The sequence below is a fragment of the Macaca mulatta genome, chromosome 11, assembly GCF_049350105.2.
Source record: "Macaca mulatta isolate MMU2019108-1 chromosome 11, T2T-MMU8v2.0, whole genome shotgun sequence".
Classification (NCBI taxonomy): Eukaryota; Metazoa; Chordata; class Mammalia; order Primates; family Cercopithecidae; genus Macaca; species Macaca mulatta.
Window position 1 is genome coordinate 56,501,667 of NC_133416.1, and position 22,064 is coordinate 56,523,730.

General features: G+C 55.0%; 2 protein-coding genes across 6 annotated transcripts; one reads left to right on the forward strand and one right to left on the reverse strand.

The window, feature by feature from the left end:
- Positions 1 to 47: 47 nt before the first annotated feature.
- On the reverse strand, positions 48 to 4,851 carry C1QL4 (complement C1q like 4). Its single transcript, XM_002807978.4, has 2 exons — positions 3,597 to 4,851; positions 48 to 873 (listed from the first exon to the last, which is right to left on the reverse strand). The coding sequence occupies exons 1-2, from the start codon at positions 4,131 to 4,133 to the stop codon at positions 694 to 696; spliced, it is 717 nt and encodes a 238-aa protein (XP_002808024.2). The 5' UTR covers positions 4,134 to 4,851; the 3' UTR covers positions 48 to 693.
- Positions 4,852 to 15,269: 10,418 nt separating this feature from the next.
- DNAJC22 (DnaJ heat shock protein family (Hsp40) member C22) lies at positions 15,270 to 20,414 on the forward strand. Of its 5 annotated transcripts, XM_028828934.2 has the most exons (5): positions 15,270 to 15,727; positions 15,820 to 15,889; positions 15,980 to 16,065; positions 17,097 to 18,043; positions 19,642 to 20,414. In XM_028828934.2, the coding sequence occupies exons 4-5, from the start codon at positions 17,204 to 17,206 to the stop codon at positions 19,825 to 19,827; spliced, it is 1,026 nt and encodes a 341-aa protein (XP_028684767.2). In that variant the 5' UTR covers positions 15,270 to 15,727; positions 15,820 to 15,889; positions 15,980 to 16,065; positions 17,097 to 17,203; the 3' UTR covers positions 19,828 to 20,414.
- Positions 20,415 to 22,064: the final 1,650 nt, after the last annotated feature.

Sequence of the window (22,064 nt, forward strand, 5' to 3'; positions counted from 1 at the left end):
ACCACTTTCCCCCGAGTCTATGCACCAAGTTAAGCAGCCACACACAATCCCCCAACCTCACTTTATTGGACGAGGCAGCAGCAGCTGTAGCCCTGGGGCCTAGTCCGGATAGCGGGGAATGGAGACTGTACAGAATGCGTTTTAAATGCCAGGAAAGAATTCACTGGTTCCTCCAGTTCACAGAAGGCTGCCAAGGCTGGAGCCTGAGCCTGAAAGTGGAGATGAGGGGAGGAGAGGGTGGCGAGAGAAAGTTGTCGTGACGGCGAACCTGCACTACCCTGTCTTAATGTCTTCTCTTGCCTAAATGGGCTCCTCCTGTTTCTGTTATTTCCCTCGCAAGCTGCGGGGCTTCCCTCCGGCTTTGTGGGCCTCTGAATCCCGCTAGTAAAACTGCTCCCCATCTCTGTACAAATGAGAGAGCCACGACCTCTGCCCCTCTGGGTTCCAGCGCGCACTTGGGTGCGGGTGATCCCTCGGGAAGTCGCTCTGCTCCTCCGGCCGGGTCTCCTCCTCTTTCCGGCCACTTATACCCTTGAGCACCAAGAGTTCGCCCATTTAGGCCGCCTCCAGGAACGGGAGGGTCCACCCCACCACCAGGCTCTCAAAGGGTGGGGTGGCGCCTCGGGTGGGGCGGGCTGGAGGTGGGTGAGGACGGGAGAGAAGGCGTGAACGGGGGCACGGGGCGGGGCCGGCTCAGTCGGGGTAGATGATGAAGCCGGAGAAGGTGCTGTACTTGTTGGTGTTGCCGCCGTGCACCTTCCCGCCGTCCAGCTTGATGAAGACCTCGTCGCCCACGTCCAGGTGCAGAATGACGCTGTTGCTGGCGTAGTCGTAGTTCTGGTCCGCGTCCTGAGCAATGGCGCTGGCCCGGACCTATCGAGGGAGAAGAACCCCCTCATGCTCGGTGTGGAGCTGGGGTGACGGGAGGGGTCGGGGCTGCTGGGCGTGCGAAGGCGGCAGCGCAGCCGCCGCAGGGGCTGGGGAGGACCAGAAAGGAGGGTAGGACATCGCGGAGTTGCTCCAGCGCTGCCATTCACTAGCTGTGTGACGCGGAGCAAATTCCACGCCTTTTCTGGACCTCAAATTGATCTATAAAGTGAAGGATAATAATAGAACCCACCTCATAGGGTGTTAGGATTAAGTGAATTACTACGTGTGAAGTGTGTTCAGAACAGTGGTTTGCTTTTTTTTTTTTTTTTTTTAAGAGGTGGAGTTTCGCTCTTCTTGCCCAGGCTGGAGTGCAATGGCGCGATCTCGGCTCACTGCAACCTCCGTCTCCCGGGTTCAAGCTATTCTCCTGCCTCAGCCTACCTAGTAGCTGGGATTACAGGCGCCCACCACCACGCCCTGCTAATTTTTTCTATTTTTAGTAGAGACGGGGTTTCACTGTGTTGGCCAGGCTGGTCTCGAACTCCTCACCTCAGGTGATGCACCCACCTCAGCCTCCCAAAGTAATGGGATTACAGGCGTGAGCCACCGCATCTGGCTCAGTGGTTTCCATTCCTAAATTATTTTTAATGCATTTTCAAATTACTATTGTCATTTAAAAAATAAAATTGGCCGGCCAGGCCCGGTGACTCATACCTGTAAGCCCAGCACTTTGAGAGGCCGAGGTCGGCGGATCATCTGAGATCGGGAGTTTGAGAAGAGCCTGACCAACATAGAGAAACCCTGTCTCTACTAAAAATACAGAATTAGCTGGGCGTGGTGGTGCATGCCTGTAATCCCAGGTACTAGGAGGCTGAGGTAGGAGAATCGCTTGAACCCAGGAGGCAGAGGTTGCGGTGAGTGGAGATAGCGCCATTGCACTCCAACCTGGGCAACAAGAGCGAAACTCTGTCTCAAAAAAATAAAAAATAAAATAAAATAAAAATTTGCCTATAGGATAATTTCTAAAATTCTGAACCGACTTGGACCTCCTGTCAGTCCTCATGGAGGGTTGGCTTCCCCAGTGGTGGAGCATAGGTGTGCCTGTGCGTGTGCCACAGAGTGCAGGCCATGCTGAGATGCACTGTTGCCCTCTCGCCTGTGGGCGTGGATTTCCCGACCGAGCACCCGCTGGTGCCCAGGCGCGGGGAGGTCGTCTTCTGCCAGAACAGGGAGCCCTTCCTCCCCTCTGGGCTCACGGCGGTCGATTCGGGCCTCCAGCCCCCCTCTTCTAGAGAGTCCCACAGGGGCTGGTTATTAACTCATTAATTATTCATCATTATTCTAATCACTATTTACCGTCCCCAGGGCCGCAGCGCCCGCACCGAAGAATACAGAGTGGGAGCTGCGCGGTCCCCTCCCCCTCTGAAACCCGCACGAATTAGTTACACACTGGCCCCCTCCACCTCCTCCCAGATACCCCGCATAGACAAAGCACACCTACTCGGTGTTATATGCAGATAGACACCTCTCCACTTTCAACATCTTTGCACTCCGCAGTCACACACACTCCCTGATATATATATTCTCTCACTCCATGAGGACGCACACTCACTCCCTTTCCCCGGGTTCCTGGGGCAGCCCTGCTGGGATGAGACCCCAAAGCAGGTCTGGGGGCAGGCAGACGCTGCCGCGGTACCAGGCTCCCGCAGGCTGAAGCTCCTGGGTAGCCACCACTCCCTTCATGCGGGACATCCTGAGGTCACCACTCAGCCCCAACCTCCCTTTGCGGCCTGCGCAGCTCTGGCACCTTCTCCCACCTACCCCACACCTGTGGCCTCTAGTTCCCACTTTATGTGAAATTTTGGTGCTAGAGCTTAGTTCTTGGGGCTATTCCCTGAAAACAGAGGCAACAGTGACTCCAACTGCCCACAAAGGCAGGGAACCACGGAACCTGGATACTGAGAGATTGCTAGGGAGGGTGTGGGGCCTACAAGATCAGGCTAGGGTCCAAGGCTTTTCTACCTATCCCTTGCCTCTTTCCTCCCTCAAATCCATTCATTCCAGCCACCTGGCTGGCCCTTGAGCTGCCAGGCTACAGACTCAGCTGAGGGCAAAGCTGTTCTAGGCCCCCAGCCCTGGGGTGAGAAATAGGACAACTGATCCGCAGGTGAAGTGAGCAAGCTAATGTTTTCTTCCTTTTATACCTTTTCCTCAAACATCCAACCCAAATGCCCCCAACTTGAGAACAGCTGCCGACTTCCTATTGCCTGAGACATGAATTCCATTCTAATTCGAAGGAGTCTGGACTCCAGTTAGCTGGTCCAATGCAAGGCTGGGAGACCCAAAGGCCAGGAGGGCTGCCGCGGAAGAAAGGATAGCCCAAGACGGGACAAGAAAAGAGGCCAGTTGGCAGGGCCAGACACCAAAGATATCTGGTGTTGCCCATAGTTGCAATGTGAGGTCGCAGCTGCAGAGACACTCAGGTTTGAGTCCTGAGTTCTAATTCTAACACCATTCCTACACTCCCTGAAGCCCTAGGCAGGAGGTTTTCCTTCTCTGGCCCCCAATTTCCTCTGTGGCTAAATGAAGCCATCTATCGTTCTTGGCAGCCTCATGTTCCTGGATTCAGTGACGCCTTTTGGGGGAATAATCTCAGGTTGTGGGATGAGTGCAGGGACATCTAGAGAGCGACCAGTCTGAGCTGGTTGGGGGGAGGGGCATCTCACCTGTCCGTTCTTCATGAGGTCAGCCCACATGCTGGTGCCGTCGCCGCCGCGCATGAGCACGTGGTAAGCGAAGAAGTAGACGCCTGGCATGGGGCAAGTAAACTTGCCGCTGGCTGCCTCATAGGCGTTGCCCACGTTGGTCACCACGTCGTCGAAGCGCAGCACCTCGTAACCCTCGTGGGGCCGCCGCAGGCCCGCGTAGAAAGCAATGCGAGGCACGTAGCCTGCAGCAGGCGCCACCCCGCCCGGGCCTGGGCCGGGAGGGCCCGGGGGGCCTGGCCTGCCGGGTTCTCCAGGGGGCCCTCTTGGACCTGGTGGTCCCGGGGGCCCCCGCAGGCCTGCTTTCCCGCGCCGGCCCACCTCTCCCTTGGCGCCCGGCGGGAAGGGGGACACGGAAGCAGGCGCGCCGTCGGGGCCCGGGCCTCTGGGCCCATGCGGGTCGCACACCATGCGGCAGCGACCCAGCATCTCGTAGTGCGCTGGCCCGCGGGAGCTGTGCACCAGCAGCGGGATGGCCACCAGCAGCAGCAGCACCATGGCCACCCCGACGGCCGCACCCGCCACCCTCTTGCGGCGGCTCAGCCGCGACGCGGCCAGGGCCAGCAAATCTTCTTCACTCTTGGGCGCAATGGCTGCCGGGGCCCGGGACTCTCCGCGGGCCCAGGAGGCGGTGACCCGCCTTGGGCCTGGGTCTGCACTCCCCCGACGGCTGCCCCCCCACTCCCGTTACCCTGCCTCTCCGGGTCCCCGCCGCGGCGGTGCCGCTCCCCAAGCCGTCTGTCAAGGGGAGGCCCCTCGTGGGTTACGTCAGGGGCAGCTCCTGACGGTCCAGAGCCCGTGGTCCTCTAGTACCCTCCCGTTCAGTCCTAACGATCCTGGGCACCTGAGATCCGCGGCTTCTCAGACGGCTGGTTTCTTACAGATCTGAGATGCCTGCTCTCCAGACCGCTGCTTTCTCAGGGATGGCGCGGTGCCTGGGTCCCAGGCTGCTCAAATAGACCGCTCCCGGCTGGAGAGGGGACTACTCCCCGCGCTCCGGACGTCCCGGGGTCTGAGCTGTGGGTGCTGCTCACCGGGCGCGATCTACTGGTAGGTTTTGCGCTCTGCCTCTTGGCAAGCACCGACTCACCTTGCTACCCCTGCCGCGGCCCCAGCCCCCGCTAGAGCCCTGGCCCGCGCCTCTGTCCTGCGAGCGCGGTCGGTCTCCGCGTCCCTAACCTTCCTCCCCTCCCTCCCGGGCGGCGATGCGGGTGGTGTGAGGCGCCGAGCGGCCGGAGCCACTATAAGCGGCCAGAGGCGGAGCGACCCCTGGTGCCCAGAGTGGGAAGTGCGGGGGCGGGGCAGGCAGCCGCCCCCACCCACGTCCTCCCCGCCTCCCCTCCACCTCCCCCCCCCCCCCGACCCTAGGTTCCTTCCCGGCCCTGAGCGGGTTCTTCAGGGTCTCGCGGCCCCCACTCTATCTTTACTTTCACCCTTTACCCGGAGTTTGGCATTCTCAGAGCCCAGAGGAAACCCAAAACAGCGATGGGATAAAGAGGGGTCACGATACAAACACGCATAGTAGGTTCCCGAGGTAAAATGAGGGGGAGGGACCTCATAAACAAACAGAAAACAAAATAAGAAGGACTAGAAAAGATAGAAATTCGCCACCCCACGCCCCTTAGCGCCCGTGACCGAATAACATGGTAAAGGGTTCAACTGATACTAGTTGGCCTGAAGTGGAAAAGGCAAATCTCTAGCCAACCCCACACCCCCACCCCTCAGTATTGGGGCGCGGAGTGGAGTGTGTGTGTGTGTGTGTGTGTGTGTGTGTGTGTAGAGAGAGAGAGAGAGAATAAGAGAACAGAGCAGCCCGGAGGAGCAAGCAGGAAACCGACAAGAAAGCAGAGAAGGAGCGACAGAGAAATCAAAGAGAAGGAAAGCTAGATAGAGATGCAGAGACAGAGACAAAGCTTCGAAAAGAGACGGACTGACAGCCCCAGAGGGGGAGAGGGAGAGACAGAAACAGAGGAAGAGAGACCGAGCCGGGACAGGTTGACAGATCGAGAGAGAAATGTAAATGGCGCGCTGCAGAGAGACACCCAGGTCCGTGTTTGGACTCCAATGTGACACATCAACTGTGGGGAAGACGCGGGGGCAGGGCGGCTCTGCCAGCAGTGCTAGGCTCTGGGCCTGTGCGTTGTGACAGTGTGCTCCAAAGTGTGGAGGTGGCCATGGGATCCTGGCCCTGTGTGTCCCTGGGTGAGTGCGATTGTGGATTGTGTGTTGTCTTTGTGTATGTATACGTGAGGGCTGTTTGAAGGGAGGTATTTGTATTTGTCTTCCTCTTAGTCCCTAAATTTGAAGCCCACAAATGCCATTTTTCCTACCTTGGAACTGAGAATGAAGGAATCTACAGTAGAGAGAGGAAGTCAGAAGACAGCGGTTTTCTCATTTGCCCTGCTCAGCTCAGCCCAATGACACCCCTGCCCTGGTCCCAGACTTATCCAGTCCCAGGAGTCTCTGCTCCTTCCTCCTTCAAGAGTTTGTTGTTAGATGAAACCCAGAGAAGTTGGATCCCACATAATGGGTATTTGGGGTGGGAGTTGAAGTTGGTCATGCAAATTAATGTAAGTAAAATGGAGATTAGGTGCTAGGCAGCCTCCTGTAAGAGGGGACTGTACCTGGCTTTCAGAGTGGCTAAGACATTGCTAGACACAGGCATTGCTAGATCAGAGTCCAGAGAAAAAGCTATTGACTGCATCCTTTCTTAGGGCCTGGGCCCTCTGGGGAAAATGGCTTGCTCACAAGGACCCCAGAGGCTAGGAAAACAGGCTCTAGGACTGGTAAAAAGTGGGGGCATTTGGAGACCCTGCAGGTGAGTAGCGGCAAAGGCCTCTTAGAGACCAGGATAAGCCAGGACTGTCATGTATGGGAATACATTGTGTAAGATGGAGGGCACAGGGCACACCAGGGCATGATTATTCGATGGAGAGTGATTTCCTCCTCTCTTGTTTTCTGTACTCCTTCTTGACCCCCGCCTCATAATGATGCTGGGAGAGAGAGATTCCTGAGGCTGGGCCTGTGTTGGGGGTTGGGGGAGGCCCCTACACATCTGCAAGGAGTGGGAGAGAAAGGATTGGCAGTCAGTGGGGGAGGGGCCTCCTGCTCCAACCATAAATACAAATTTTATTCAAGGTCTTTGTCACCATTTGTCTTCCTCGGGGGGCTGAGGGCCGTGTCAGCCCTCTGCATGTCTAATTCTGGATCTGCTCCCCCAGGCTGGATGATGGATGGATCAGAGAGCAGACCCAGGCTCACACCAGCCTCCCCTGCCTGATCCTCAGGCCCCATCCACCCCAGGTCCTGCCACTCCTCTCCCTCCCTTTGCCCTCCCTCCACTTACCAGAGGCCCCCTCTGCCCAGCCGCGCTCCCCACTCCACCCATTCTACTTACCAAGGCCCCCTTTTTAAGTCCCTCACCCCTGCCCCTTTCAGGTCCCAGTCCTCTTCTCTCTAGAGTTTCCCCTCTCCTCCCATCCCCAGCCCAGGCTGTGAGCTGTGGTGACCAGCAGGGCTGCAGGCGGCAGCGGATCTGTGTGGTTTGGGAGCCGGCTTGGCTCAGGGGGAGCTGAGGGGCCAGCTCCATGAATTTATTCATGTTCTGTTGCTCTTTCCCCACACTCTGGAATGAAGCTGCCAGCTCACCAGGTCCTTATTGCTTCCCCTGCAGCTGCCACATTCTGCCAAGAAGGGACCTGGGTGGGGCCAAGGCCAGCCTGCACACCTGGGGCCAGAAGCCAAGTGTCTGGGCTGGAGGGAATGCTGGGGCCCAGGCTAGGGTCTGGGAAAATTTACCCAGAGCTCCTCCTGCAGCCAAACTGGGAAGCCCCAGGGAGGTGGTATGATTGGGAATGGGAGGTAGGTAGAGAAGGGTGTGCTGCAGGACAAAAAAGAGGCAGTGGAAGTGGGGGGCCGAGTTGGCAGGGGGAGGGGAGAGGAGAGGAAGCCTTTTATGGCGTCCTAGGCTCCCCCATTTAAAGGTTAATGCAGCCTTCAGATAGACCAGTCTGTCCTTGACTCTGCATTAACCTTGACCCTAACCCCTATTTATATACTTGACTCCTCTTCGATCATAAAATGAATTTTAACTCCGGAAACTGAACCTAAATGGAATGCCTCCCTCACCTGTCCGGTACCCAGGGGGCTCCCCAGAATTCCCCCCAGGGCTATAGCTAGTTGTGTGTCAGAGTTCTGAGGACCAGACTTTGGATTAGCATGTGATTAGCATATGATTTGCATGTGATATGTACCTTCTACTCTGCGGAAGTTTTCATGTTAAAATTTTATGAAGTCTAGTGGAAAGGTCCTGGCTCCTTGAAAGTTTTCTCCTTTTGTTCCTTCTCTCACACTTCTTGTCACTGACCCAGACCCCCTCAAGGGAAGAAAGAGGGTGAAGAGGTGAGCAATATTGGGCCCTTGGGAGGGAAGGCTCCAGCAAAGTCATATGCCTCCATCACTTGAACGAGCCTCAGTTTCCTCATAAGTAAGAGAAGAGAAACCTCCCTTCCACCTGACATTTTACCAAGATCTAAGGAAACACTTTTTTTTTTCCTTGCACTCTCTCCCTCCTCCCCTTCAGGGCCAGTCACAGTGTGGTTCTCCCTACTTATTCCCACACTCTGGCTTTCAGCTCCCACATTGAAGCTCGCATGGATCTGGAAGCAGCCTGGGTTGCCTGATAGCAGTCCTCTAGTATGAAGAGAAAGGAATCCATGTGAGAGGACAGGGGAGGCATGGAAAGGGAAACATTATTAAGTTCTTATTGTTTTTTTGTTTGTTTGTTTGTTTTGTTTTTTTTTTATTTGAGACGGAGTCTCGCTCTGTCGCCCAGGCTGGAGTGCAGTGGCCAGATCTCAGCTCACTACAAGCTCCGCCTCCCGGGTTTACGCCATTCTCCTGCCTCAGCCTCCCGAGTAGCTGGGACTACAGGTGCCAGCCACCTCGCCCGGCTGGTTTTTTGTACTTTTTAGTAGAGACGGGGTTTCACTGTGTTAGCCAGGATGGTCTCGATCTTCTGACCTCGTGATCCGCCCGTCTCGGCCTCCCAAAGTGCTGGGATTACAGGCTTGAGCCACCGTGCCCCGCCTATTGAGTTCTTATTGTATTTTAGGGCTTTAACATGCAACTTCTCATTGCATCCTCACAGCACCCCTTAGAGTTAGCTCTACTGTCCCCATTTTACAGGTAAAAAAAAACTGGGGCCCAGAAAGGGGAAATGACTTGTCCGTTATCACCCTGTAAGGGATAGTTCTGGAATTAGAGTTATGACCTCCTGGCTTTCTTCTCAGTTCCCTAGAGGAGATAAATGGCACCCAAGGCAGTGGAAGAGTGAGAGAGGCAGGCCCGGAGTGGGCAGTGAGGTTTGAACGGCTTCTGGGAGACTTTTGTATGTGAGGCCAACAGGGTTGTGTCTTGGCTCCGTGTATCTCCCAACCCCCATCCTGACAGTGTTAAACCTGACACCCAACAGGTGCTCAACTGTTGGCTAAAGGATGGACAAAGTTAGTTTCAGAGAACAACTGTCCAGATGGAGGAAGAGAGGGCAGAGAAAAGGGAAGCAAAGGAAAACGAAGCGAGTCAAGGAAAATTTGCTTAAGGGACAAAAGGGAATCCTGAAGTCGGCTCTTCTCCAACTGCAGCTGGGAAAACCGTCCCAGCCCAAGAACCTACTCATGGCTTGACTCCTTGCAGAGACTACCCGCCTGCCTCTGCCATCAGGCAGAGAGAGTGAGTGCAGGGCCAGGCCCAGGGCTCTCACTCATCAGCCAGTGCCTCTGGCACCAAAATTCAGTGCAACCTTAAGTTCAAAGTGTGGCACCAGGGTCCACGGGGCTGAAGACAAGCTCCTGGCTTCCTAGAGAGTGGGTAAAGACTGCTTCTAAGGTGTCTGTCAGGCCAGAGCTGTTGCTGGCTGACTTTGGCAGCCCTCCACCCCTGGCCAGGTGCTGCTCCTAGCCTTCGCCTCCTCCACCTTCCTTTGTGCTCCCCGCTGCCTCCACCGCTCGACAGCTCCAGCCTTCAGTTAATGAAATGTGGGGATCCGCTTCACAGAGAGCTGTCAGACCCCTCATTTCTCCCCTGGGATATTGACTCCGGCTCTGGGAGACCCAGAGATGAAAGGAGGCGGGTGGGGTGCGGGAAGCTGATGGGGCGCAGGCTGACGAGAGCCCAGAGACCAGGAGGTAGTGCTAAGCTCCAAGTCTCGAGGGCTTGGCTAAGCGAGGAAGGCCCTAGATGCTCTTTCTGCTTGGGGTCCCCAGCTTTTCTCTGACGAGCAGGATACTTAACGAGCCCCAACCCACCGCACCCGGACCTGGACCCCAAACTAGCACCCCAGGCGAGCTGGACTTTAGTGAGCGCCGCGCGCAGCGCCTCGGAGCCGGAGACCGCTGCCCGGTGCTTCCTCCCATCTTCTTCCATCCTTTCCCTCTTGCTCCCCCTCCCTCCTGCACTCCCTCCCCGGCGGCCGCGGCCTTTATTAGGGATTCCGCGGCTGTCGGTCCCGCCATCCATCCTGTCCGCCGGCAATTAGGCGGCCAGACAAAGAGCAGCTTCGGATGGATGAGGGTCCCGGCGGATCGGAAATGTGAAGGGTCAGCGCTGCCGCCCGCGGCGCACCCCGCTCCCCCTTCAGCATAATCACCGGCCGCCCGTCACTCAGCCGGCCGCCCGGGGAGCTCCTGGGCCAGGCCCGGGAGAGGGCGGGGTGCGGCTGCAGCCTAGGCGCCCAGGGCAGGGCGAGGGCGGACCTGCGGCAGGGCGCCTCCTGAGGAGCAGTGGACTGCGCCTGAGGCGTTTGCCGAAGGGAGGGGTATTATGGCCCCGGGCGCTCCCCGAAGGGAAACTGGGGCTAGCAGCTTGGGGCCTCCCAGTGGGGAAGAGGGAACAAAAGCTGCGGAGACCAGAGGCCCGAGGTTCAGGGCGCCCCCTGCTGGGAAGCTGGGGACCAAGCCTTAGAGGTCAGGCAGGAACAGATGAAACCAGGCCCAGGGCGACCCCTCCTAGGGAAACCAAGGGTTTCTAGCCTGGCGCGCCTCCTACCGGCTTTGAAGGACACTGCGCTTCTGTGCCCACTCTGTTCAGAGAAATCCAACCAATCCTCATCCGCTCAAAAGAGGCTCCAAGTCCTGGAGAACCCGGGGGGAGCCTAGAGGGAGTTCAAGGAGTCCAGGTTTTACTGCAGATTCTTTGGCGCTAGCTCCCAGCTGACAAGTCAACATCTCAATCTGACAATTAGTGGTCGAGATTGGGGGTGAGGGGCTCTCACAGCCCTGGCCGCTTAGCCCTCCTGGCGGGAGGCAGAGAGGTGGGCGGTGCTGGCAGTGATGAACGACTCCAGGGGGGCCCGGGGCCCCGAGCGCGCATTCATTACTCGACTGACAGGAGGGTGGCGGGTCGGGCGGGCTGCGAGTGGACGTGCCGGGAAACAGGCCAGTAGCAGGAGGGGGCTAAGGGAAGTGTTTAACAGTCCCACTGCTCCATCTGCTCCTGGTCCTTCGCCTTGACCCTGGGACTTGATTTCCTTGAGCTCGGCCTCCCAGTTATTGGAGCTGGCCCTGGCTGGGAAGCAAGGGTGGGGACCTAAGCCCTCTTCTGGGGTTAGGTGATTTAAGGTCTGAGATGTCAAGGAAAGGTATTAGGCAGGTATCAAGACTAGGCGCTTCGGTCTGACCTCTGAGAAACTGTGCGTGACTTGTGCACTCAGAGATGGTGTGTATGACAGGGATTGATGAGTGTGGATCGCACGTGGGGGTCAGTGACTGTGTGTGTCAGTGCCAGGTGTGTGTCAGTATGATTTTGCCAGTAGAGGTGTGAGATTCCCATCTGAGGATGAACCACCCCTCCCTGTGTGTCCACCCCCTGTGTGTCCATCTCCCCACTACCCCCCAGCTGGCTGTCAGCTCTGTCTCCAGTTATGGAGGAAATGGCAGTGCGCACGGTGACGGTGACAACTAAGGTGTGCTGCTGAGGTGGGGGGTGGGGGTGGTGCTAGATGTTAACTGTGAGAGTGCTGGTCAGGACAGCTGCTCCCTTCCAGCACCTTCACCACTAACATCCCTACCCTGAGGGTCTTGAAAGTAGTGGATTGATTTTTTGTTTGTTTGTTTGTTTGTTTGTTTTTTGCCAAAGTTTGGACACCTAGTTGCTGTGCCCTGGGGAACAAAGTGATTACTACCAGAGTTGTCTAGCCCATACTCCGACACATACACATACACGAGGTCTCCAATGTAAGATGTGATCTCCAACCCATGTGGCCTCCCTAGGCTGGTGTGGTGGCCAGAGAGGAGTTGGTAGATGTTGAGCAGATGCCTGTGTGATGCTCAGGAAGAGAGGGGCTGACCTTCAGACCTCCAAGGCAGCCTACCTCTTTGGAGCCTGTATTAGCAGCCTCTGAGATCCTAATCTTTTGGGTCTCAAGTCCAAGTTAGTTACTAGTTTATGCCTTGGGAGGATAATGCTAACTGCACTCTAATTCCTCTCCCTAATAACTCTCTTCAGTTTTGCTTGGTCTCCACTCTCAATCTTCATTCTCAAAAACATCAAGAAGTTGAACCTGGCCGGGCGCGGTGGCTCAAGCCTGTAATCCCAGCACTTTGGGAGGCCGAGACGGGCGGATCACGAGGTCAGGAGATCGAGACCATCCTGGCTAACACAGTGAAACCCCGTCTCTACTAAAAATACAAAAACTTAGCCGGGCGAGGTGGCAGGCGCCTGTAGTCCCAGCTACTCGGGAGGCTGAGGCAGGAGAATGGCGTGAACCCGGGAGGCGGAGCTTGCAGTGAGCTGAGATCCGGCCAATGCACTCCAGCCTGGGCGACAGAGCGAGACTCCGTCTCAAAAAAAAAAAAAAAAAAAAAAAAGAAGTTGAACCTGGCCTCCTCCCCAGCCCTGAACCTCCTGGGTCTACAGAGCAGAAAACTGGGCTGACTCTGGATCTATGGCCCCCTGTTTTTTTCAGGGAGACCCTTCCCTTTGCCTTGTTGTTCCTTGGGGCTAGGGTATCTCTTGGAGCTTCTGTATCTTTATCTCTGTACTCTTTTTCCTCCTCCTCCTCCTCCTCCTCCTCCTCCTCCTTCTTCTCCTTCTCCTTCTTCTTCTTTTCGGGGTCTCGCTCTGTCTCCCAGGCTAGAGTGCAGTGGCTCCATCTTGGCTCACTGCAATCTCCTCTCCTGGATTCAAGAGATACTCCTGCCTCAGCCTCCTGAATACCTGGGACTACAGGCTCTGCCTGGCTTGCTTTATTTATTTATTTATTTATTTATTTATTTATTTATTTTGTATTTTTAGTAGAGCCAGGGTTTCTCCATGTTGACCAGGCTGGTCTCAAACTCCTGACCTCAAGTGATTCACCCACCTCAGCCTTCCAAAGTACTGGGATTACAGGCGTGAGCCACGGCGCCCAGCCTTTGTACCCTCCTTTGTGTCTGCATATTTCCACATTTAGGAATCTTCCAAATTTGTCTTCATACATTTTCGGGGGCTCTCTCTTTGTTCCTCTTGGGGCTCTTCTCTTTAAGAATACACCAGCCCAGCAGAATACCCCAAGGAGATTGGAGTAGGAGGAGGAGGGCTTTCTTCCTGCCCCCATCCAGAGGTGATTGCTAACCCAAGGATGGTCACACCGTGTCAGGACTCGGGCACGCGCAGGTCACTTCACATTCTGGGCACAGACGCCTGGTCGATGCCCTGCTGTCCCTCCCTCCTTCCAACCTCCCTCCTCCTGGCCCCCGCCCCCTCCGCCCGCCTGGAAAAGGCAAATTTGACATTTTTAAATCCCGAGCCTTAAAGGGATCGATGCGGCCCGGGGGCCCCGCCCGGGGTCGATATTCCTGATTGGGAAGCGGCCGCTGCGCGGAGCCCGCGTGTAAATCACCCGGGCTGGAGGAGGGGGTGTGGGGAGCCTACCACGTCCCAGACTAGTGAAGCCAGGAGGGGTCGGGACCCGGGCGGGACCCGAGGGCGATGGAATGAGAACGACAGGCCTTAGATAACCAGACAGAAGCCCTCCCAGGGCCTCCCCCTCCCGCGCTCAGCCCTGTCAACTCCCCCGGCCAGCTCCAGTCTCGCTTCAGCGGCCGCCACCCTTCGCTGCCCCTGGAGCCGCCGGGGAGGCCAGTGTCGGAGCCAGCCATGCGGCGGCTCCTCTCCGGCCGCTCCCGCGGGGCCGGGGCTTCGCCGTCTGCTGTCACGGAGCCGACAGGCCGGGCCGGCCGGGAAGGGGCGGGTGGCGGGGGAGAGGCGGCGGGGTGAGGCTGGCTTAGCGGGGGCACTCAGTGGGCGCGCAACATATGTTCACCGAATTGAGAGTCTGGGACACCGAGCGGCGCAGGGCAGGGGGTCGGAGGGCACAGGCGGGGTAGGAGATGGCCCAGACCGGGTGAGGGCAGAAGCCTCACTCACGGTGGAAGAAGGCACTCGAGACCGCTCTGGGAACAGCTGGGCTGGGATAGACCACCCCAGCCCTCTCGGGGGACACCTGGGTAGTAAAGAACAAGACATAATGGGGCAGGCAGGAAAGTTTGGACCCCACCCACAAGCGCCTCCACCACCCCAACCTCCGATCCTTGTCGCACTCTGCTGGGGAAACCAAGGCAGCAGATGCTGAGAATAGCCAAAAAGGTTAAAAGCGGGGTCAGCGACGAGGCTGGGGCAGCAACCAGAATTCCTGCATGGGTTTCTGGATCCTCCGCCCACGTGGGGCCCGTTTGCGGGTAAATGCACCACCGCGCCCCCCACCACAGCTCAGACACTTTCCACTCGCTGCAGCTTGTCAGATCCCCCCACCTCCCACTCTGCACCAGTTTATAGAACAACAATTTGGGGAAAACAATCCGGGCGGAGTGACGGCCCGGTAATTGTGACAAAGTGAGTGCGGGCTGCTGGAGAGAGCACTAGGGCGGGAGCGCTGCGGGGCGAGGCGGAGGCAGGGGCGCCTCCCCCCGCCCTGCCGCCCCCTCGTTCTTATTCCGGTCACCTCCCATTCCTCTCCTTGTCTCTTCTCCAATTCCTCTTCTCCCGGCTCCTCGCGCTTTCCTTTGCTTGTTCCTCCATCTCTCTTCCCTTTCCTCCCGGTAACAGCTCTTCTCCCGCTCCTCCCACCCCGTCGCCCCTCCCCCGGTGCGCTTTTTCCTCGCTCACTTCTCCCCTCTCCTCCGCCTTCCACTCGTTTCTTCGGCTTTTCCTCGCGCTTACATTGCCCTTGGGCCCCTGGCTCTCCCCGCACAGTCGGCTTCTCTCCCTCCCCACTTCTCGCTTCCTAAGATCGAACCCTGAGCCCCTTCCCGACCCCCACTCTCTGGGCCGCCAGCGCAGCACCGCATTCCTGGGTTCCCCCAGCCGTAAAGCTGGTGGCGCGCTGCGGCCCGGGGTGCCCCGGCGGCCAGCCTCTTCCCTCTCCCTTGTGTGGCTGCCGCCGCTGCCCCACCACCTGAGCCGGGAGATTGTTTGTCCAGAGGCGGCCGCCGCCGCCCGCGCTGTTTGCAAAGCTTAGCGCGCCGTCGCGCAGTGCGGGCCCAATTAAGTCTCATTCATTATTCAGCGCCCCTGTCCGCCCCCGCCCCCAGCTGTCTGAGGCGTCGCTTTGGGGCCCCTCCCAGCCTAGGTCCCTCAGTGAGACCTAAGAGGTCATATAGAGAGCAGCATTTCCTCTCCAGGCCGAGATGAGGGCTGTGAGGGCGTTTGGAGGGAAACGCGCTGCCTACTGCAGGGAGGTGACACCCGCGAGGCCGACCGTCCCCCTGAAGCCCCCGCAAGTCCAGGCTGGGGGACCTTGGAGATCCACGAGATTTCCAGAGAAGGAAATTGAGACCCAAGAAGCTGTATGACTTAGCCAAGGTCACGGAGTAGAACCCGGGGTAGGAGCCCGGGACGTTGAAATGAAGGCGTCTTGCATTGCAGCTCCGTGGCAGCGCAGAGGCACAGGAAGGCAGACTACCCCGAGCCCCGGGCTGCGGCCTCGCCCTCCAACCCTCTGCTTCCGTTTCTCCCTCTGGTCCATAGCCCGCGGGACAGAGCAGCCCTGGATTGGGAGGCTCCTCAGATCTCAGGCTCAGGTGCAGAAGCAGAGCCCCTAACTGGAAGGCTCGGAGGTGGGCCCGTGAGGCAAGCCCTGTGGGGGGTTGAGGACAGCTTGGGTTGGGGGTCCCTCCCTGCAGCCTGTCCGTGGATGTCTCTGCCTTAGGGGAATTGGAGGTGGAACCATCCAGTCTTGAAGGTCAACGGAGCGTGAAAAGAGGAGCGTGCAGCTTGAGGTGAGGGAGGAGTCACCTTTCTATTTGTGGGGGTGGGAAGAGGTAATCAAGGACATATTCTTGCATTTACAGGAGTTTGTCCTTTTTTAGCACTACAGATAGGAGCGTCCTTGCTCCTCCAGGCAGCCCCTCCATAGGGGCAGTCCTGTGCTGCTGTGACTCGGCACCCACACAAGGTGAGTCTGGGGACCGCCCGGACCCGCCCTTCCTTCGGCGGCAGCGCCACCTGGCGGCGGTGGTGCCGTGGTGCGCGAGGCGCTGGGCCTGGGCTGGGCGCTGAGTCTACTGGAGCTGCAGGCGTCTGCAGAGCCTTGCACTCTCCCCTCGAGGGCTGGCGGGAGGAGTCCCAGGCGGGAATGTGATTCCGAGGGCCCGGGGAGGGCCCTGAGGAGGAGCTTGGCCTGGGGAGGCCGGACTTCCGTGACACAACAGACACAAAAGACAAAGTCCATTTGGATGGAAGTGGGAGCGGGGCGAGACATGTCATTTTCACTCTGTGGTCAAAGGAAATGACTGGTCTGACTCGATCTGGGAGCGGGGCGCCCAGGTACGGCCACTTAATTTGGGACTAGCGGGTGCTGACTGGTTGTCGCTCCAGATAGAGGGGACACTGGCAGGCACGCTTGACGTCTGGTTTGATATTGTGAAGATTTCGTCCAGCTGCTGTGGAGTGACTTTTCAAGCCGGCCTCCGAAAGAGGTGGTTGAGTTGTGGGGTGCAAAGGTCTAGGTCAAACGTAGTTTTCCAGGATATTTTAATAGAGGGAATTCAGGACCCCTTTCAAGTTTGACCTGTGGGAACATCTCATGGCCTGGAGAGTTAGGAAGGCAGGAGAGGGGCTAAAGCCTGGGCCAGTGTGGAAGGGCAGCCACAGTTGGAGTTAAGTCGTGGGTAAGGCGGAGGCTTTCAAAATGTGTGGGAACTTTGGAAAGGCATCCAATGCAGCTCTGCCCCTCCACACATCCCCCCATGAGTCATTTGGGGTCATTGGTCTGATGGGAGGTCTGAAATTTAAACAGCTTTCTCCTCTAAATCTGGAGTCACTGTGGTTGTAAAGAATGGGACTGAGGTGCTAGGACAAGGGATATGAGATAAATAGCACTGGGGACTCAGGCAGATCTGGACTCGACTTTTATGGGAAAGAGAAATGGTTGCTGTGTTGGAGCTTGGACATCATCTTATGACTCTGCTTTTTCCCATCTCTTAGGGTCTAAGGATAACTCTGGGGCCATGACGGCCATGATTCTCACAGAGAACTCCAAGACTTCTGTGCTGCGAGTAAGCGGACTTGTTCTGAGACCTTTGCCCTAGAGGATGGCCAAGGGGCTCCTGGTGACCTATGCCCTCTGGGCTGTGGGGGGCCCTGCTGGGCTTCACCACCTGTACCTGGGAAGGGACAGCCACGCCCTGCTCTGGATGCTGACCCTGGGGGGAGGTGGGCTGGGCTGGCTCTGGGAGTTCTGGAAGCTCCCAAGCTTTGTAGCTCAGGCCAACAGAGCCCAGGGGCAGAGGCAGAGCCCCAGAGGGGTGACACCCCCTCTGAGTCCCATTCGCTTTGCTGCCCAGGTGATCGTTGGCATCTATTTTGGCCTTGTGGCACTGATTAGCCTTTCATCCATGGTCAACTTCTATATTGTGGCCCTCCCACTGGCAGTTGGCTTAGGGGTCTTGCTGGTGGCTGCTGTTGGCAATCAGACCTCAGACTTTAAGAACACTCTGGTGGCGGCATTTCTCACTTCACCTATATTCTATGGCCGCCCCATAGCCATACTGCCCATTAGTGTGGCCGCCAGCATTACAGCTCAGAAGCATCGCCGCTACAAAGCTTTGGTGGTGTCAGAGCCGTTCAGTGTGCGGCTCTACCGGCTGGGCTTGGCTTACCTTGCTTTCACAGGCCCACTGGCATACAGTGCCCTCTGCAACACAGCTGCCACCCTCAGCTATGTGGCAGAAACCCTTGGCTCCTTCTTGAATTGGTTCAGCTTCTTCCCCCTTCTTGGCCGCCTCATGGAGTTTGTCCTCCTTCTGCCTTACCGGATCTGGAGGCTACTGATGGGAGATACTGGCTTCAACAGCAGCTACTTCCAGGAGTGGGAGAAGCTCTATGAATTTGTTCACAGTTTTCAGGATGAGAAGTGTCAGCTGGCTTACCAGGTAAGGCTTTCTTCCCTCAGTCCTGTCTGGTGGCTCTGGTGGCCCTCATGTGGAAGCACTGTACTTACGTCTGTTGGCCAGGTGCCAGAAGGATGTTCTGGCTTCTTTGGATATCTGTTTGCAATGGGCAAAGGTTACGGAGGCTGTAATAGTAGAGTAGGAAAAATATATGTATATATTATTTACTTTTTATTGAGGTACAACATATATACGGTGCACTAATTTTATGTATACCCCACTCAGATCAAGGGATGGAACATTTCCAGCACTAAGAAGGTTCTTTTATTCTCCTTCTCAGCCTATACTCCCACCTTCAGAGGTTATCTCTATTCTGACTTTAGTCACCATACGTTAGTTTTGCTCATTCTTCTTCTTTTTTATTTTTTTAAGATAGTCTTGCTCTGTCGCGCAGGCTGGAGTGCAGTGGCTCTATCTTGGCTCACTGCAAGCTCTGCCTCCCAGGTTCATGCCATTCTCTTGCCTCAGCCTCCCAAGTAGGTGGGACTATAGGCACGTGCCACCACGCCTGGCTAATTTTTCGTATTTTTAGTAGAGACAGGGTTTCACTGTGTTAACCAGGATGGTCTTGATCTCCTGACCTTGTGATCTGCCCGCCTCAGCCTCCCAAAGTGTTGGGATTACAGGCGTGAGCCAACATGCCCGGTCCAGTTTTGCTCATTCTTGAGCTCCAAAAAAGTGGAAACATCCATTATGTGTTCTTTTGTATTTGGCATCTTTCTTCTTTCATTCAACATCATGTTTATGAGATTTATTCCTCTTGATTTCTTATTTTTTTTTTTGAGACGGAGTTTCGCTCTTGTTGCCTAGGCTGGAGTGCAATGGCGCCATCTTGGCTCACTGCAACCTCCGCCTCCTGGCGATTCTCCTGCCTCAGCCTGCTGAGTAGCTGGGATTACAGGCATGGGCCATGACGCCCAGCTAATTACATATTTTTAGTAGAGACAGGGTTTCTCCATGTTGGTCAGGCTGCTCTCGAACTCCCGACCTCAGGTGCTCTGCCCGCCTCGGCCTCCCAAAGTGCTAGGATTACAGACATGAGCCACCACACCTGGCCATTATTCTTCTTGTTACTTGCAATTGTAAATTGTTTGTTTTCACTGTTGTGTAGTATCTCATTGTATGATTATACCACAGTTTATTTACTCACTCTATTGTTAATGAACAAACGTTTGGGTTGTTTCTGGTTTGGGGCTATTATAAATAAAGTTGCTATGAGCTTTCTTGTACATGCCTTTGGTGGACATATATACATTTATGTCTTTTGTGGGGAAGAGATCTTGCCAGGGTTATGAAGTTCCAGGTTGGACAATGGACAGTTGTGATTAATGGCCCTTGCCATGAGATCTAGAGCTTGTCTATGTTTCAAAAGGCTGGCATTCTTTTTTCTAAAAGAATTTTTTTCTTTTATTATTACTCTCTAAGGCTGGAATTCTAACCTGAGCTGCTGGACCTTTCCCACGGGCAAGTAGAAGCCAATTCTAGAGATATGATAGCCTGATTTAGCAAAGGTGCAAGGAGAGGCCCAGGTACCCTAACAACTTGGGAGATTCTGATTTGTCATCTTCTGTTTCCATAAGGTTTTGGGCCTCTCAGAAGGGGCAACAAATGAAGAAATACATCGGAGTTACCGGGAACTAGTGAAGGTCTGGCACCCAGACCACAACCTGGACCAGACAGAGGAGGCACAGAGGCACTTCCTGGAGATCCAGGCTGCGTATGAAGTCCTGAGTCAACCCAGGAAGCCCAGGGGATCCCGGAGGTGAAAAGAAACTTCCCCCTGAGGATTGACTCTTCCTATCAGAGCTGGGCAACTTGTCCCAAATCTAGCTTTGCCCAGGAATGGCATCCCAACAAGGTTAAAGAAACTGCTTGCAGGGGCCGGGAGTGGTGGCTCACGCCTGTAATCCCAGCACTTTGGGAGGCTGAGGCAGGCAGATCCTGAGGTCAGGAGTTTGAGACCAGCAGCCTGGCCAACATAATGAAACCTCGTCTCTACTAAAAATACAAAAAATTAGCCAGGCGTGGTGGCAGGCACCTCTAGTCCCAGCTACTTGGGAGGCTGAGGCAGGAGAATCGCCTGAACCTGAGAGGCAGAGGTTGCGGTGAGCCAAGATCACACCACTGCACTCCAGCCTGGGCAACAAGAGTGAAACTCTGTCTCAAAAACAAAAGAAAAAGAAAAAGAAAAAGAAACTGCTTGCAGGGAACATGAGAAAACCTTAATGGGGTGAGAAAAGGTGGTAGAAGAATGTGTTTATATTCTGAATTTCTGAATTCTTGGCTATTGCATTCTTGACAATTTTTCTTAAAACCAGAGAGTGAAAGGCATATTATAAAACAGTCAAATATCTTTTAGAGTATGGACAACTATTATATATCAATAAAAAATTAATTAGAAAAAAATATATCTTTTAGAGAATACACCACCTTATCCCACCCATGATATATTGATGTGTGATGGAGGAAGGTTATTTAACTATTTTTTAAATGTGTAAAACAGCAGGGCATGGTGACTCATGCCTTTAATCCCAACACTTTGGGAAGCTGAGGTGGGAGGATCATGTGAGGTCAGGAGTTCAAGACCAGCCTGGTCAACCGACGTGAAATTCCATCTCTACTAAAAATACAAAACTTAGCCAGGCATGGTGGCGCACACCTGTAGCCCCAGCTAGTTGGGAGGCTGAGTCAGGAAAATCACTTGAGCCTGGGAGGTGGAGGTTGCAGTGAACTGAGATTGAACCACTGCACTATACTCCAGCCTGGGCAGCAGAGCGAGATTCTGTCTCAAAAATTAAATACATAAATGAATAAATAAATAAATAAATGTGTAAAGCACTATGTCAGCAGATTGAAGAAAAAATGTGAAGGTTCTAGTATTCACAAGCTGTCCTGTGATAAGAGGGATTTGATCTTTTCTATAGATGGGGTGAGACTAGGGTTACATTTCAAAATTTGAGAAAAATATTTTCATTCCATTTATGGGAGAACTTTCTAGCAGCTACACTTTCTCCAAGAAGGAACAAACTACTGTGGAATGGGGGTAGTTCTTCCTCCTCTGCTTAGAGGAGGATTTTTGGAGAGCCCTCAGACTTTACGTAGGTGGCTGGACTGGCTGACTTCTCAGGTCTTCCCATTATTTGAGGTCTGATTCTGGGCTACATACCCTACTCCTAGAAGCATACAATCTGATGGGAGATAATGACACAGGTACACAGATATCAAAGCCCTTGTTCAGTGTTTTGAACTAAATGTCATAAGAGCTATAGTGTATTGGGACACTGGAGGAGGGACAGATAACATTGTTTTATGGGGACTCAGAAAGATTCATGATTTTATATGTCATATGTCCCTTTGGGGACTTTGGGGAACCCTAGAGAACCAGCAGCTGGAGCATCTCAAGGGGGCCTTATTCAATTCTAGGTAACTAGCCAGGTGTGAAAAAAAGGGCCCAGGATGTCTCACTTTGCAGAGGAAGATTGGAAACCAGGAACATGATTTTAAATTATGTGCCTTTACTGCAGCTTTCTTGCTGTCTTTGTGTGTGTGCATTCTTTACATTTTTTTCTTCTTTCTGGATGTTAAATCTGAGTAATATATATAATTTTTTTTTTTTTTTTTGAGGCGGAGTCTTACTCTGTCGCCCAGGCTGGAGTGCAGTGGCACAATCTCGGCTCACTGCAAACTCCGCCTCCCGGGTTTATGCCATTCTCCTGCCTCAGCCTCCCGAGTAGCTGGAACTACAGGCGCCCGCCACCTTGCCCGGCTAGTTTTTTGTATTTTTTAGTAGAGACGGGGTTTCACCGTGTTAGCCAGGATGGTCTCGATCTCCTGACCTCGTGATCTGCCCGTCTCGGCCTCCCAAAGTGCTGGGATTACAGGCTTGAGCCACCGCGCCCGGCCTGTAATTTATAAAGTGGAATTATGATCAGGCATAGTGCCGCTTGCCTATAATCCTAGCACTTTGGCAAGCCAAGGCAGGAAGATTGCTTGAGCCCAGGCG